Here is a 14369-nt window from a genome sequence, read left to right as displayed (position 1 = left end):
TTATGGTAAAGAAAACATCTGTCAATGCACACATTATTCTTATTAAAATATCTCATGTCATTACAGGAACAGTTTGCTTCACTGAGTTCTAGTATCCACTGGACACAATCCTAATTAGTATTACTACATTTTTTATTTAAGATTAACTGAAAATGCAAACACGGGATTCAGCTCCACCTGAGGTTGTTAATTTTTATTTAAGCCATTCCAGGTGGGCTGTATTGTTCTTTTTCAAAGGCTCATGGAAGATTTCATATCTAATTATAACTTCTTAGCCAAAGTTCTGTCTCAGAGGAAATTATGTTCATCTGAATGATACAAGGCCATTTCATTACTTTATTAAAAGACGAGTAGCCATGCTCTGGTAAACCCCCACCCTTCTAATAGTTCCCATGTATTGCAGTGGAACTAATCTCATTTTCTGGATCCAAACCCTTTGCCATCCCTCTTGGCAACCAGATCACCTCTGCCTACAGTAGATTCATGGGTGAGAGAGAGGTAAACCTTGCAAAGCTTTCATTGTGGAGTGAAAGATCAGTGACTAGGAACAGGCGAAGAGTATTTCAGGTTCTTTGGTTCTGTATGTGTGAGTGTGGCACTGATTTTGCACTCATGCTTATGTCAGCAATTGCACAATCCTTTAAAAAAGTTTATTAGAGAATGAATAAAGATTGTTCAAAAGTTGGTAAAAATAACGTACACTCCCCAATCTCAGCTGCTGAATAACACTATGTTGACTAACAGATTCACAGAATGTATAGCCAGGGTACAGTAAGGAATTGAAGGTTTGGCATGAATTGATAAGATGGGGTGTACAGCAAAATCAATGGGAATGGGCCAAATTCTGCTTTTGGTCACAGATACACTGGAGTCAACAAAGCATACCCAGGGCTTATCACAGAAGTAAATGCTTGTAGGGTCAAGCCCTAGGTTCCTTTTCTGGAATAAGTTAGTGGCTCAGTATTTTGAAAAGTAACAGGAGGAGTAGCTGAGCTAAAATAACAAGGAGGCCAACCTACGAAGTCCTTACTAAAAGAAAGTTATCAATTGATTTCAGTGGGAGTTTTTACTGAGTAAGGACTCCAGGACTGTGCCCAAGGAGGATTCTGCACATGCTTGGAGCAATGAAGCTGTTGAGAATTTAGGATCAGGCCCTAAAGATTTAGGTAAACATGGACTAGACCTTTTCCTCGGCCCTCTCTGGAAAGCCCCATACTTTCAGCTGTTTTCTTAGGTTATAGCTTGGCTTATAGGGAGCAACAATTAATTGTTATCTCTAGGAGACACACAAAAACCCATATCCAAGGTTTAATTTCCCATCAGACCACCACCAGGTGTTCCATATCTATCAACATTTTCCATTCTTCAGCACACTCTCCCTCACGTAATGTGTCAACATAATGTGTCAACAGTGGTTCTCATAAGATTTTCAAGGGATTGAAAGAATCTTGGAATAATGTAGCTTGTTGGAGTGATATTTGCAGTCCTGGCCATCAGAAGGAGCAGATGAAATACAGCAAAGAATTTCAGAAAAATAGAGAGCAGAAGGAAGACCAAACAGAACCTGAGAGAAAATAAAGACATTAGAAAAGAGAACAAAGTGCAGGAAACACATGGAGAAGGATGGAAATGACAGGGAGAGGGATTGCACCTGGCTTGGGGTTGAAGGTATCTGGCCCCTAGAAGGGTTTCTGTTTTTCAAAGCACTTTGTAAGGTTGGCATAGAAATTACCTGGAATTGCTACTAAATTCTGCAGCTCCTGTTTAAGGTTCATGATGTCCTTGCACAGCTGAATGTCATCCATCCTGCAGAAACAGAAAAAGCACATCAGGACCATACATACTTGTTACATTTATTTGTGGGTCCAGATAAACCACCTGTGAAACATGTAGTACAGCCCTTTGCTTGGGGCTTCATGCAGCTGCTTGAGGCAGATATTTAGCCCATGCACCAAACTGCTATCAGTCACAGACCCCTTTCAATGCACAGTGTTGCAGAACAAATAACCTCCATTATAATGCCCTACCAGGTGACCTCTCTTATCAGTGCTTTTTGTACCATGCAGAGCTAATCTGTATATTTTTTATTGTCACATTAGCTGCTTTTTCCTTTTCTGCAGCTCACCCTACCTCTGAAAATGGGCATCTGCATATTTAATAACTCAGCAGTGGAACTGTGGCAAGGGCTACAGCAATAAGCAGGCCAATCCCCAATTGCTACAGTTCAGCTAGCATTCACTAGGTAAAAGGGAGAGTACAAGTCTGAAAGAGAGAATGGTTCAGTGGTTAGGCTACTAGCCTGGGACTTGGGAGACAATGGTTCAATTCTTTGTTTTACCATTGACTTCCTCTGTGACGTTGGGCAGATCTCTCTGTGCCACAATTCCCCAGCTGTTAAAATGGGAATAATAGTATTTGTGGTGTGAAGATAAAGATTGTGAGCAGGGCCGGCTCCAGCGTTTTTGCCGCCCCAAGTGGCGGGGGGGGGGGGGGGGGGGGGGGGGGGAAAGGTTGTGATCAGCGGCAGCTCTACCATCGCTGCTTCATTCTGCGGCGGCAATTCAGCAGCAGGTCCTTCCCTCTGAGAGGGACTGAGGGATCCGCCGCTGAAGAGCCAGACGTGCTGCTCCTTTCCGTTGGCCGCCCCCAAGCACCTGCTTGCTGCGCTGGTGCCTGGAGCCGGCCCTGATTGTGAGGTGCTCAGATAGTATAGTAATGGAGGCCAGATAAGTACAATAGGTAGAGAATAATGTAAGATAACTAAGCCCTGGTCTACACTACAGCGTTAGGTCGAATTTAGCCATGTTAGGTCACATTAAGTGAGCGCGATGAGAAGAGGCAGGCTGCAATGCCGAGGCTAATTGGGAGCAAACGGACATGCTCAGGAGTCTGGTGGACCTGCAGGAAAGCCAACAAGAGCATAGTCCGCCACTGCATTCACTGTACAACCGCCTGCCCTCCTCCCCAAGTTCCATATTCTCCTCACCCAGACGCCCAAGAACGTGGGGGGGAGGCTCCGGGCACCCAGTCACTGCACTCCAGAAGATGGCCCAAGCAACAGAAGGCTGTCATTCAGTTTGCATTTGTAGTGTGGCTACAATAAGCAATGTGGCCTTGTCCTTCCCTCCTCCACTCTTCTCCTACCTGACCCTACCCCACCCCAACCGGGATAGTTTATCAGTTTCTCCCTTTTTGTTTAATTAATAAAGAAAAAATGCATAGTTTCAAAACAATAGTGATTTTATTTCCTTTGCCAGCTGTGATCGAAGGGAGGGTGGGATGGTTGGCTTACAGGGAGTTAAAATCAACAAAGGGGGCGGGTTTGCATCAAAGAGAAACACACACAACTGTCACAACATAGCCTGGCCAGTCATGAAACTGGTTTTCAAAACCTCTCTGATGCTCAGCGCGCCTACCTGTGCTCTTCTAATCGCTCTGGTATCTGGCTGTTCAAAATTGGCAGCCAGGTGATTTGCCTCAACCTCCCACCCCACAATAAATCTCCCCCTTACTCTCACAGATATTATGGAGCACACAGCAAACAGTAATAACAATGGGAATATTGGTTGCGCTGAGGTCTAACCTAGTCAGCAAACAGCACCAGCGAGCTTTTAAACATCCAAAGGCACATTCTACCACCATTCTGCACTTGCTCAGCCTATAGTTGAACTGCTCCTTACTACTGTCCAGGCTGCCTGTGTATGGCTTCATGAGCCATGGGAGCAAGGGGTAGGCTGGGTCTCCAAGGGTAAGTATTGGCATTTCAACATCCCCAACAGTCATTTTCTGGTCTGGGAAATAAGTCCCTTCTTGCAGCTGCTCAAGCAGCTGGGAGTTCGTAAAGATGCGAGCGTCATGCATCTTTCCCGGCCATCCCACGCTGATGTCGGTGAAATGTCCCTTGTGATCCACCAGTGCTTGCAGCACTATTGAGAAGTACCCCTTGCGGTTTATGTACTGGTTGGCAACATGGTCCGGTGCCAAGATAGGAATATGCATTCCGTCTATCGCCCCACCACAGTTAGGGAAACCCATTGCAGCAAAGCCATCCACTATGACCTGCACATTTCCCAGAGTCACTACCCTTGATAGCAGAACGTCAGTGATTGCATTGGCTACTTGAATCACAGCAGTCCCCACAGTAAATTTGCCCAGTCCAAATTGATTTCCAACTGACTGGTAGCAGTCAGGCGTTGTAAGCTTCCACAGTGCTATTGCCACTTGCCTCTCAACAGTCAGGGCAGCTCTCATCTTGGTATTTCTGCCCTTCAGGGTGGGGGAAAGCAACTCACAGAGTTCCAGGAAAGTGGCCTTACGCATCCGAAAGTTTCGCTGCCACTGGGAATCATCCCATACCTGCAACACTATGCAGTCCCACCAGTCGGTGCTTGTTTGCTGGGCCCAGAATCGGCATTCCACTATATCAACCAGCCCCACTGCCGCCATGATGGCCCAATTGCCACAGCCCGTGCTTTCAGGAATGTCTATGTCCATGTCCTGATCACAATCATCCTCATGCTGCCGTCTCTTAGCCAGGTTCTGCACATACTGCAGTATAATGCACAAGGTGTTACAATGCTCACAACAGCAGCGGTGAGCTGAGCGGGCTCCATGCTTGCCATGCTATGGCGTCTGCACGGGTAACCCAGGCAAAAAGGTTGGAAATGATTGTCTGCAGTTGCTTTCATGGAGGGAGGGAGGGAGGGAGGCAGGGGAGAGTGACGACCAAAACCACCTGCGACAATGTTTTTGTCCCATAAGGCATTGGGAGCTTAACCCAGAATTCCAATGGGCAGTTGAGACTGCGTGCACCGCTCCATGAGTCGATGCTAGCCATGGTAGTGAGGACGCACTCTGCCGACTTAATGCGCTTAGTGGGGACATACACAATCGACTGTATAAAATCGATTTCTAAAAATCGACTTCTATAAAATCAACCTAATTTTGTAGTGTAGACCTACCCTAACACCCAGTCCTGTGAGGTGCTGAGCATTATCAGCTCCCATTGAAGTTGATAACACCTCAGAGGGTGGCGTTCATAATCATTGGTAGAAGCAGTAATACAATGCAAATGTTGATGATCTAGCAATCATTGTGATCTAGCAATCTTCCCAACAAATACTACATTTTAGATTAACATTTGAATTCAGCTGAGGGCTGTTTCTGGGGCTGCTGTTTCCAAATCACATTTCAAAGAAGAAAAAGAATATAAAAATTAGCCTTTAAGATACACCTGAGCAGAACAGTGTCTTTCCCAGATCAGCAACGCTAGCTCTGTCTGCACCCACCTACAGACTCCCTGTTTCACATACTCCAGTTCCAGGAGTTGATTCTCTAAGTCAGCTGTATTTCTGCTGAATTTTTGCTACACACTCCATCCTTATTATTACATTATTGCACAATTCCTATTAGTCAAGCCTTTTGAATGTGGCAGAGGATATTATAGCATAGGGAATTACAAGGGGACTTTGTGCTAGAAAGCCCAGAACTGTAGCAGACTCATATGAGACACAATCAGGGAGAGAGCAAAGGATAATAAAATCAAACTATAGAATTAAGTGAGGAGTGGGAAAGTAGGCATTTCTGTCACAAGCAAGATCTTAATCACAAATTGAGCCCAGATCCTCCCTCAGTCCCCTACACTGAACACTGGCCTCCCCAAAGACCTATCCCCCAGCTGCTTTTATTGCTATTAAAACATGCTGATCCCTTTATTGCTTGCTGCTTTGCTTATCTCCATCTTGCCAGCTCCGGAGCAATGGCTATTCCTTCCAGTTCTGATTTCTGTCCTCACAGATGGTGTCAGTGGGATAATCTTCATTATGACCTCCTTCCTTTCTTCCCCATCAGTTCCAAATGCCCCTGTGCACCTCAGCCAGGAAGCAACACATCCTCCAGGATCTCTGCCTGTACAGTCTGCCGACAGGATGAGAGCCTTGCTCTTCCTATATCATGTTTAATCTTCACCCTGTGGCCTAATCACCTAATCACTAATTCACTATTATATTTGTACCCAATTCACAAAGAGGCAGAAACCTTCATGCTGAAGGATATTTTCCTCTCAGGTTCTCCACATTGTTCATGCTGATCATGAGCAAAGTCTGTTTCATTATGCTGAATGGTACTGAAATTACTTTTATCAATTAATAATCTTAAACAGTATGTCCTGTAGGAGACTCAGTAATAAAATGTGCTGGGGAGTAAGCAAAATACATAGCTCCTCATCCATTTTGTATTTGTACAGTTTGGGTGTTGTGTACTACTATAATATATTTGAATAAAATGACTTCTCAGGAAGGAGACATTTTTCTCAGGAGGAAGATGTTCAGTATTGACCTGCTATTTTCGGCTCATATCTACAGGCCAGATCCTTAGCTGGTGTAAAGTGGTGTAGTTCCAGTGCAGTCAATTCATACCAGCTGAGGATCTGGCCCATAATATTTACTTTTAAAAATTCTTCTTCCACCATATAAATTGGTCCCAATTTGGAAAACCTGGGACAGAGAGGTGCTGGTCACAACTTCGCACTGTGCCAGTCTGACCACCTCCACTCCAAAATGAAGTCCCAGAGGGTGATATTAATTGCTGTCCACCCTCACGGTTTCTCTCAAGGGATTTCAAATGTTAGAGCCCGCTAAGAAGATGTGCTCCATCGATTAATCCCCAGGTCTTGCTGGCCACACCTCCTCTTTGCCAGCATCGCTCAGTTTGGTGATAGTGCTGACCTCCTGTACTTTCCCCAGCCATAGAGAGACGGTTATGGCCTCCATCACCACTGCAACTTCCGCCCCCTAGGGCCACCCATGGAGCTTTGGCTGCCAGACAGGGCCGGCTCTGGCTTTTTGGCCGCCCCAAGCAAAAAAAAAACTGCGGTGCGGCCGGAGCATGGGTGCAGGGGACCGGCTGGGGGGGAGGAGGGAGCGGGCGGGAAGGGGGCGGCCAGGGCTACAGCAGGGGCGCTGCCACGCGGCCCCTCCCGCTGCGCCACCTCCTGCCGCGAGGGCTCCACTCCGGTCAGCGGGGAGGGAAGGAAGAGGACTGCCCTGTAGGGCGTTCTGGTTCTCCGTGCCACCACCCCCTACAGGGCAGCCGGAGCGGAACAGGGGAAAAAAAAAAAAAAGCGGCCGTGCCGCCCTAGGATTGGGCAGAATGCCGCCTCCAACAATCTGCCGCCCCAAGCATCAGCTTGCTCAGCTGGTGCCTGGAGCCGGCCCTGCTGCCAGAGGCCCCCACCAGTGCAGACCATGCTTTCTTCACATACCATATTCCCAGCATATCTCTATTGATTCATGAACTTTGTCATTCCTGTCTCATAGCTCTTTGGAGATAAGTAAATAAACTCTCCATGGCAGAAATAGCCCTGTTATCATCTGAATTCTAAATGTCATGAGCAATTTGACCTTTCCAGAGCCGCAGCCCCTCAAGCTGGTGGGTTTGTGACTGATAAAAGCTAAACCCACCATCTGCACTGACTTTCTAAGCTCCTTCTAATATCTTTCCTCCCTTTGGTGTGAAACAACCTTTGTGTCTCATCCACTCCACGTACTGCCTAGCAAAAATCTGCCCAACGTATTCAGATGGCTAAAGAAGATCCAGGGTGCCTGATTGTAAACTCCGAGCTAAGTCCTCAGACACATGGTGTAATAAACGGATGTGGGAACTCACACATTTGGATGTAAATACAGAGCTGACCGAGTGTGTGTAGTGAGCAGGATAATATGAAGCCCCAGGACTAAATCAGTTTATCCTGAGCCAGGATCACGTCATTGTCCTCTCAAAGGGGGGAACTGTTAGGAGCCCTACAGAACAGGCTGGGTGTGTAACCTCCCAACCTCACAGGCCCCTGAGAGGAGAAGGGAATGCCAGCCACATGGAGGGCCTTTCAATGTGTGCAGCTGCTCTGGTCTGTCCCCACTTGTCCCCCCAACAGCCTAGTTGCATGGAGAGAGCTCCCCTGCAAGCTCTACAGTAGCAACCAAAGGAAGACCCAGTGGGAATTAATGCTGCTTCAGAAAGCACCAACTCCCAATGGATTTCTCATTCAAAATCCACATAGTCAGCAAGGCATAATGAGAGAGAGAGAAAAAGACAGACTGGTCCCCACCTCCAAATCTAGTGTACCATAAACTTCATGCAGCTCCAGTGTGTAAGTGCTAGGATATAGCAATGATAGAAACACCTAAGACAGAAAGAAGAATATCTGCAGTGTCCCAGAGAGGGAGGAATCTACACAGCAGAGGAAGCAATGTCCCTTTTTGCACCCCCACAGCTCTGCAGAGCAGAGTTCCCTCCACTCATGACAGCTGAGAGGACATTCTAATTCTCCTAATTATTACAACAGCCTTTGTATAAAAGTAACATATGCCCTACAAATAAATCCACAAGGTCACAAGTCAGATGATCAGGAAAAGACATATAAGCTTTTATTTAGCTTATCTAAAAGGCCTGATCTGCTTCCCCCCCACAATGCTCTCTCATTTTGAAAAGTAACCAGGTAGATCAGGTCAATCAGGTTGTACGGAATCCAAAGTTCCTTTCCATCCAGTATGGTATGGCGTAGTATGGTACGGATGAAATTCCCAGCCCTGCTAATCTATCTGCAAAGCAGTTTGAAAGTTGCAATATACAAATAAATGTAACTAAACACAGCACAGTGTGTGTGGTATATGGTGCGTTTTATCCAGTCTCCCTAAAGCACCATACAGTTTTGGTGCACCATACATTGCAGTAAAGGCATCAGTAAATGGAAGAGCTATTACAGTTTGTCTGGTTTCAATAAGAGCTGAGCTTTAAATATCAGCACAGGCTCTAGGCCAGGGCCGGCTCCAGGCACCAGCTGACTAAGCACGTGGCTTGGTCGGCTGGTTGTAAGGGGCGGCCAATCTTGGGGTGGCGGGGGGCACTTGGGGTCTTTTTGTTGTTTTTGTTTTGGTCAAGCGGCGCTCGTGGGGGTGGGTTGTTTGTGCTTCGGCGGCGCGGCGTGGTGGGGCGTGGTGCTCGGGGTGGGGGTGTTTTGGCGGCACGGCGCTCAGGGTTTTTGGTTGGTTTTTTTTGGTTCGGCGGGGCGGCACTTGAGGGTTTTTTTTGTTGTTGTTTGTGTTTCGGCAGTGCGGCACTTGGGGGGGTGTTTCGGCGGTGCGGTGCTCGGGGGTTTTTTTTTTTCTTTCCCCGGCAGCGTGGCTCTCGGGGGGGGGTGGGTGTTTCAGCGGCGCTCAGGGGGGGTGTTTCGGTGCTGCGGCGCTGGGGGGGGGGGTGTTTTGGCGGCATGGCGCTCCGGGGGGGTGTTTTGGTGGCGCAGCACTCGGGGGGGATGTTTCGGCAGCGTGGCGCTCGGGGGGTGTTTCGGTGGGGCGGGGCAGCGCTTGGGGGGGGGTGTTACGGCTGAGCGGCGCTCTTTTTTTTTTTGCTTGGGGCGGCAAAAAAGTTAGAGCCGGCCCTGCTCTAGGCACAACAATGCTATCTATGTGAGTTACAAGCATGATAAAGTGTTTCTCTTAATAACAGATGAAATTCATTCCTGAAGTAACTTCAGTGGAGCTACCCCAGGGATGAATCTGGGCATGTACTTTAAAGCATTCCTGACACTCTTTTTATAATTCCTCTTCCGTTATTTAATAGCTTCTTTCAATAAATCCTGTACATGGCTAGAGATAGCACCTCTGCATAGCAAGAATTATCAACCCTCTTGCGATTTTAAAATATATCTTCCAAAGCTAAAACCATACAATCTATTTGCTCATGGACTATAAAATGGCACATAATGAATAAAAATGTGAACAAATGACTTTACAAACGTGTTATAAGTGACAGAAAAATAAACAGCTTTAAAGAGCCTTGCAGTTAGCTGGTATAATGACACAGCCCACTGATACACCCTGCCATGATCCATTTACTAGGAGAAGAATGCCCTGAGCCATAATGCAGTAGTTCCCATACCATCCACTGGTTTGATATACAGCCTGAGTCATCACAGCTCTCCACAGTGCTAGTGAGAGAAAGCAGTGACCACAGGGGAAATTCCATTAAATCATGTCTAACCAGTTCTCAGTGTAAGGTGAAGATAGATGTCAGAGATGATTTAAAAAAAAAGAGTAAAGAAATACAAGAGAAAGAGAGAAGAGCCATTTTTCATGTTTTGACTTGAAATATATTTTGCCAAGGAAGAGCATAGCTCTATTCTCTGATCCAATTCTGGATCTTGATTCCAGTGTTCTGCCTCCATACTTGTGCAGCACTGCTACTGGAAGTGTAGCATCCTGGAGTTGAGACCCACTGTGCAGACGTGAGAGCAGAATTTTGCCTGAAGACTTTCCTGATAATAAGAAGATTGTAAAAAACTTAACAGGGTTTTAAAAATGATTCATGCTTATTCTGTACTTGAGATTTTTTGTTTTCTACTTTAGCATGAGGTTTCTCCCAGAGGAATATGAAAGGCCTGTGCTTATAGTTTAAGATCCAGCTGTTATACAGAATTGTGCTTCCATTAGGGGGTGTGGGGGGAAAGATGATAAAAGCTTGAGCAGATTCTGTTTCCCACTGTTCCCCAGGGCCGGCGCTTCCACTAGGCGACCCTAGGGTGGCAGGATGTGGGGGGCGGCATTTCGCTGCCCTCTGCGGAATTTCGGCTGCGGGGAGTCCTTCCGTTCCAGGTCTTCGGCGGAAATTTGGCGGCGGGTCCTTCACTTGCTCTGGGACCCGCCGCCGAAGTGCCCCGAAGACCCGGAGCAGAAGGACCCCCGCCGCCGAGAACGCAGCTTTAGAGGAGGAGTGCTGCCGTCTAGGGTTGCAAAAACCCTGGCGCTGCTCCTGCTGTTCCCTTAACTGTAATGATCATCTAAAGGGAAAAAATATCCTGAAGAGTTTTAATTACAATTAATGGTGGGTGAAGATCAAACTGTTTAAAGATTGGAATAAACATTGAAAAGTTTTGGATCTCAGAGTTTCAGGTGACAGCATTGCTGAGCGACGGTGGTTATGTTGCCAAGTAACGTTTAAGATTCATAATTAGGCTCCATTTCAGTGGTTTGGGGACAAACTTCACCCCGCCAAGCCATTGTTTAAGAAAAAGGAAGATCTTGTAGGTAAGGCACAAATCTGAGTTTTATTCGCAGCCTGCCACAGGCTTCCGATGTGATCTTGGGCAAATCTTGGAACTCTGTTCCAGTTTCCTCATCTGAAGAAAGGGGATAATAATAAGTCCCTAACTCACAGAACTACATTAATTAATGTTTGCAAAGTGCTTTCCAATCCTCAGTCAGAAAGTGCTATCACAATATTAATTCATTTTTTCATTCAATGCTTATCTGAATTGTCCACCTGCATTACCAGGCAGGGAAACTGCAGGAACAGGATTTCTTGTGTCATTTCCATTGCTTCTTTCTACCATGAAAACAGATTATTTGGCCATTTCTGCTCTCAGGCCTTGCTAGGTTCTAAGAATTCAGGGATGCACCAATTTAGGAAATAGGGAAGCAGAGTTAACTGAGCTCTTTCAGTTTGCAGCAAAGTTTTGGTTCAAGTTTGAGTGGAGTTGAGGGGTGGAAAAAAGAGTTCCTTGTTGTACCCAACTTGGCTTTCCCAACCCTAGATGCAGTAATCACACTCAGCTTTCTTGTGGTGCTATGTTTTCATTATCACAGAAGCAAATTAGTAAAAGTAAGTAGGATTCTCTAGACACATTGAACTGCCAGTTTCACACTAAAGCCATTTGAAGGTGGCTACACTGTTCACATAGGGCAGTCAGACACTTGAGCCACACATGGAAGAGCCATAGCGTCAGCTTGCATGAATCAACATAACTCCACCAACTTTAATAATGCTATGCTGATTTACACCAGCTGAGAATCTGGCTGTGTCATCTATCAAAGCAGTATTATTGTCACCCTGTTGTCAGTCTCAGGGTATTGGAGAGACAAGGTGGGTGAGATAATATCTTTTACTAGACCAACTTCTGTTGGTGAGAGAGACAAGCATTCGAGCTGTTTCTTAGGTCAGGGTAAGGCACCTAGTCGATCTTTATTTAGCTGTGACACTCTAAATACCTTTCCCAGATCTGAGGAAGAGCTCTGTGTAGCTCAAAACTTGTCTCTCTCACCAACAGAAGTTGGTTCAATAAAAAAATATTACCTCACCCGCTTTGTCTCTCATTTATCAAACTATCACATAAAAGCTCTGTGTGGCCAGAAACCCTGACTTCCCTGTTTATTTTCCTGCTGTTAATAACAGAACTGTATAAGTACTTCAAGTACTTTCTTCAATGATTTCGGCATAAGTTTAGCAGTTCAGCGTGTCAAGAGAGTGTCTGCTAATTTTATTGACTGACTTTGAAGGCTAAAAAATAGATCTATTGTCTCCTTGGAGCCTCCATAGGAGTGGGCTTAAGCTTCTCTTATTCTCTCTTTACTGGGCCATGTTGCTTGAAGCCCTTTTGAATTCATTTGTGCAGATCAAAAGCAAACCCACATTTTCAACTTGATGGTTTTGTGAGTCCACTCTCTTTAACAGCCCTTTTACTGGTTTTGCCAGCATGTATTTCATTCTGTAGTTCTGCTCGGGCATATTCCTGTCTGGGAAGTGAAGTTGCTCATTGCAATAAGAGTCTTAGGAGATGGAAGAACCCACCCTAAGGGAGATTATAAGAGGAGAATTATGGATGATGATGCAGACCCATAAGCGGATATTATTATACTAACATCAGCAGAGGATCTATTGAGAGAGTTTATAGTAGTCTTGCCCCTAAACATCATGAGCAGGAGTGGTTATTGAACACTAGTTCAGAGAGGGGACATTGGTGAGGGAGTTTCTGTGATTTAAAGGAAGAATATAATTTAAATAAAAGAGGAGGATAGCAGAATTAATTGGACATTTAGGAGTAAAAATCGACACAGAAATAGTGGGGAGTAGTCTGGCCACAAAATCTTTGATGATAGGGAGATTAGTGGCATGATTTCTCCCCATCTATCAGTAGGACTGGAAGGAGAGGTAGGGTTGGCCTAGGAGAATTGCAGAGCCAACTAGTAGACACAGGCCAACTCGTAGACACAGGGAACATGGAATGGGATTTCTTCAGTAAAGATTTTTGGGGAATGAAAACTCTAACTAAATCTTGAGGCTAATTGAGATTCTTGTATTGATATGGAAAGGTTATATGTGTCCCTTTTCTAAAACTGGCCTGTTTTATTTCATTTTGTCCCTGTCAATACATTACAGATTCCCTCTTGGATTTCTGAAGCTTCTAATTATAAAACCATGAATTCCCAGATAACATTTAATAGAGGAGAATATAGTACATGTTAGCTGAGTCATTATGGTGTGTGTTTATCACGTTGTTATTCAGCTCGACACCTGGTGATGCTCAGACAGGAACACACAGAGCATGCAATTAATGTAACAGATTGCTGACTAGCCCTGCCTAGCTGGTCACATTCCAAATCAAAAGTCCTATGATTAACTTCAAGTATTAAAGCAAGTGGGGTTATCTCTTCTAGTTAAAAGCACTGTCTGATCCTGAAGAAGCATGGGGGGAAAGTACTGTACTGGTACTTTGAAATAGTATTGTAATTCAGTTATCACAGATGTTTGATAGAGGTGAAGGTAGGGGTATTTGAAAATCCCAGCCATTGCAGTTCATATTTAATATATTTCAGACAAATTCAAACTAGTATAAATTCAATACCACTGAAGCTGCCTGAATTGTGTCCTCTGGGGCATTTCTGCTATCTTGGGCTGAAATCTTTTCTGAGGACAGGCATGGAGTTTTACCGCCAACTTCAGAACAGCACATGCATTTAGAGAAAAATCGGAAAGGCTAAGGCACAAAATGAGTTATATCTAGCAAGAGACATTGAAGGAAATAAGAAGAGGTACTATAATTACACTAGGAGCAAGAGAAAGATGAAGGCAGATGTAGGCCCACTACTTAGCAGGGAAGGAGAGCTAATAACAGAGTAGACAACACCAAGAAGGCTGAGGTGAAGGGTTGCCAGGCGTCCGATTTTCGACTGGAATGCCCAGTCAAAAAGGGACCCTGGTGGTGGTCATTAAAAGTCTGGGTGGTGGCGCAGTGGGGCTAAGGCAGGCTCCCTGGCTGCTGTGACTCCATGCAGCTCCCGGAAGCAGTCCACTCCAGCCCCAGGCCCTTCCTGCACCCCAAATCCCTCATCCCCAGTCCATACCAGACCCTACACCCCCAGCCAGAGCCCTCCCCCCCCACACACACACCCCAACCTCCTACCCCAGCCCGGAGCCCCCTCCTGCACCCTGAACCCCTCATTTCTAGCCCCACCCTGGAACCTGCATCCCCAGCCCAGAGCCATATCCCTTCCCATACCCCAACCTCCTGCCTCTTCCCAGAACCCCCTCCCATATTC

General features: G+C 45.8%; 1 protein-coding gene across 2 annotated transcripts in view; it reads right to left on the bottom strand.

The window, feature by feature from the left end:
* BMERB1 (bMERB domain containing 1) overlaps nt 1-14369 on the bottom strand; it is a 112740-nt gene that overhangs the window by 19010 nt on the left and 79361 nt on the right. For both annotated transcript variants that reach the window (XM_054041190.1, XM_054041191.1), the window contains exon 3: nt 1733-1806. In XM_054041190.1, the coding sequence (XP_053897165.1) occupies nt 1733-1806 (74 nt within the window). The remainder of the gene's footprint in view (nt 1-1732; nt 1807-14369) is intronic.

Source organism: Malaclemys terrapin, chromosome 10 (assembly GCF_027887155.1).
Source record: "Malaclemys terrapin pileata isolate rMalTer1 chromosome 10, rMalTer1.hap1, whole genome shotgun sequence".
Lineage (NCBI taxonomy): Eukaryota > Metazoa > Chordata > Testudines > Emydidae > Malaclemys > Malaclemys terrapin.
Note: the sequence above shows the minus strand (reverse complement) of the source record. Positions and strands in the feature narration are given on the sequence as shown.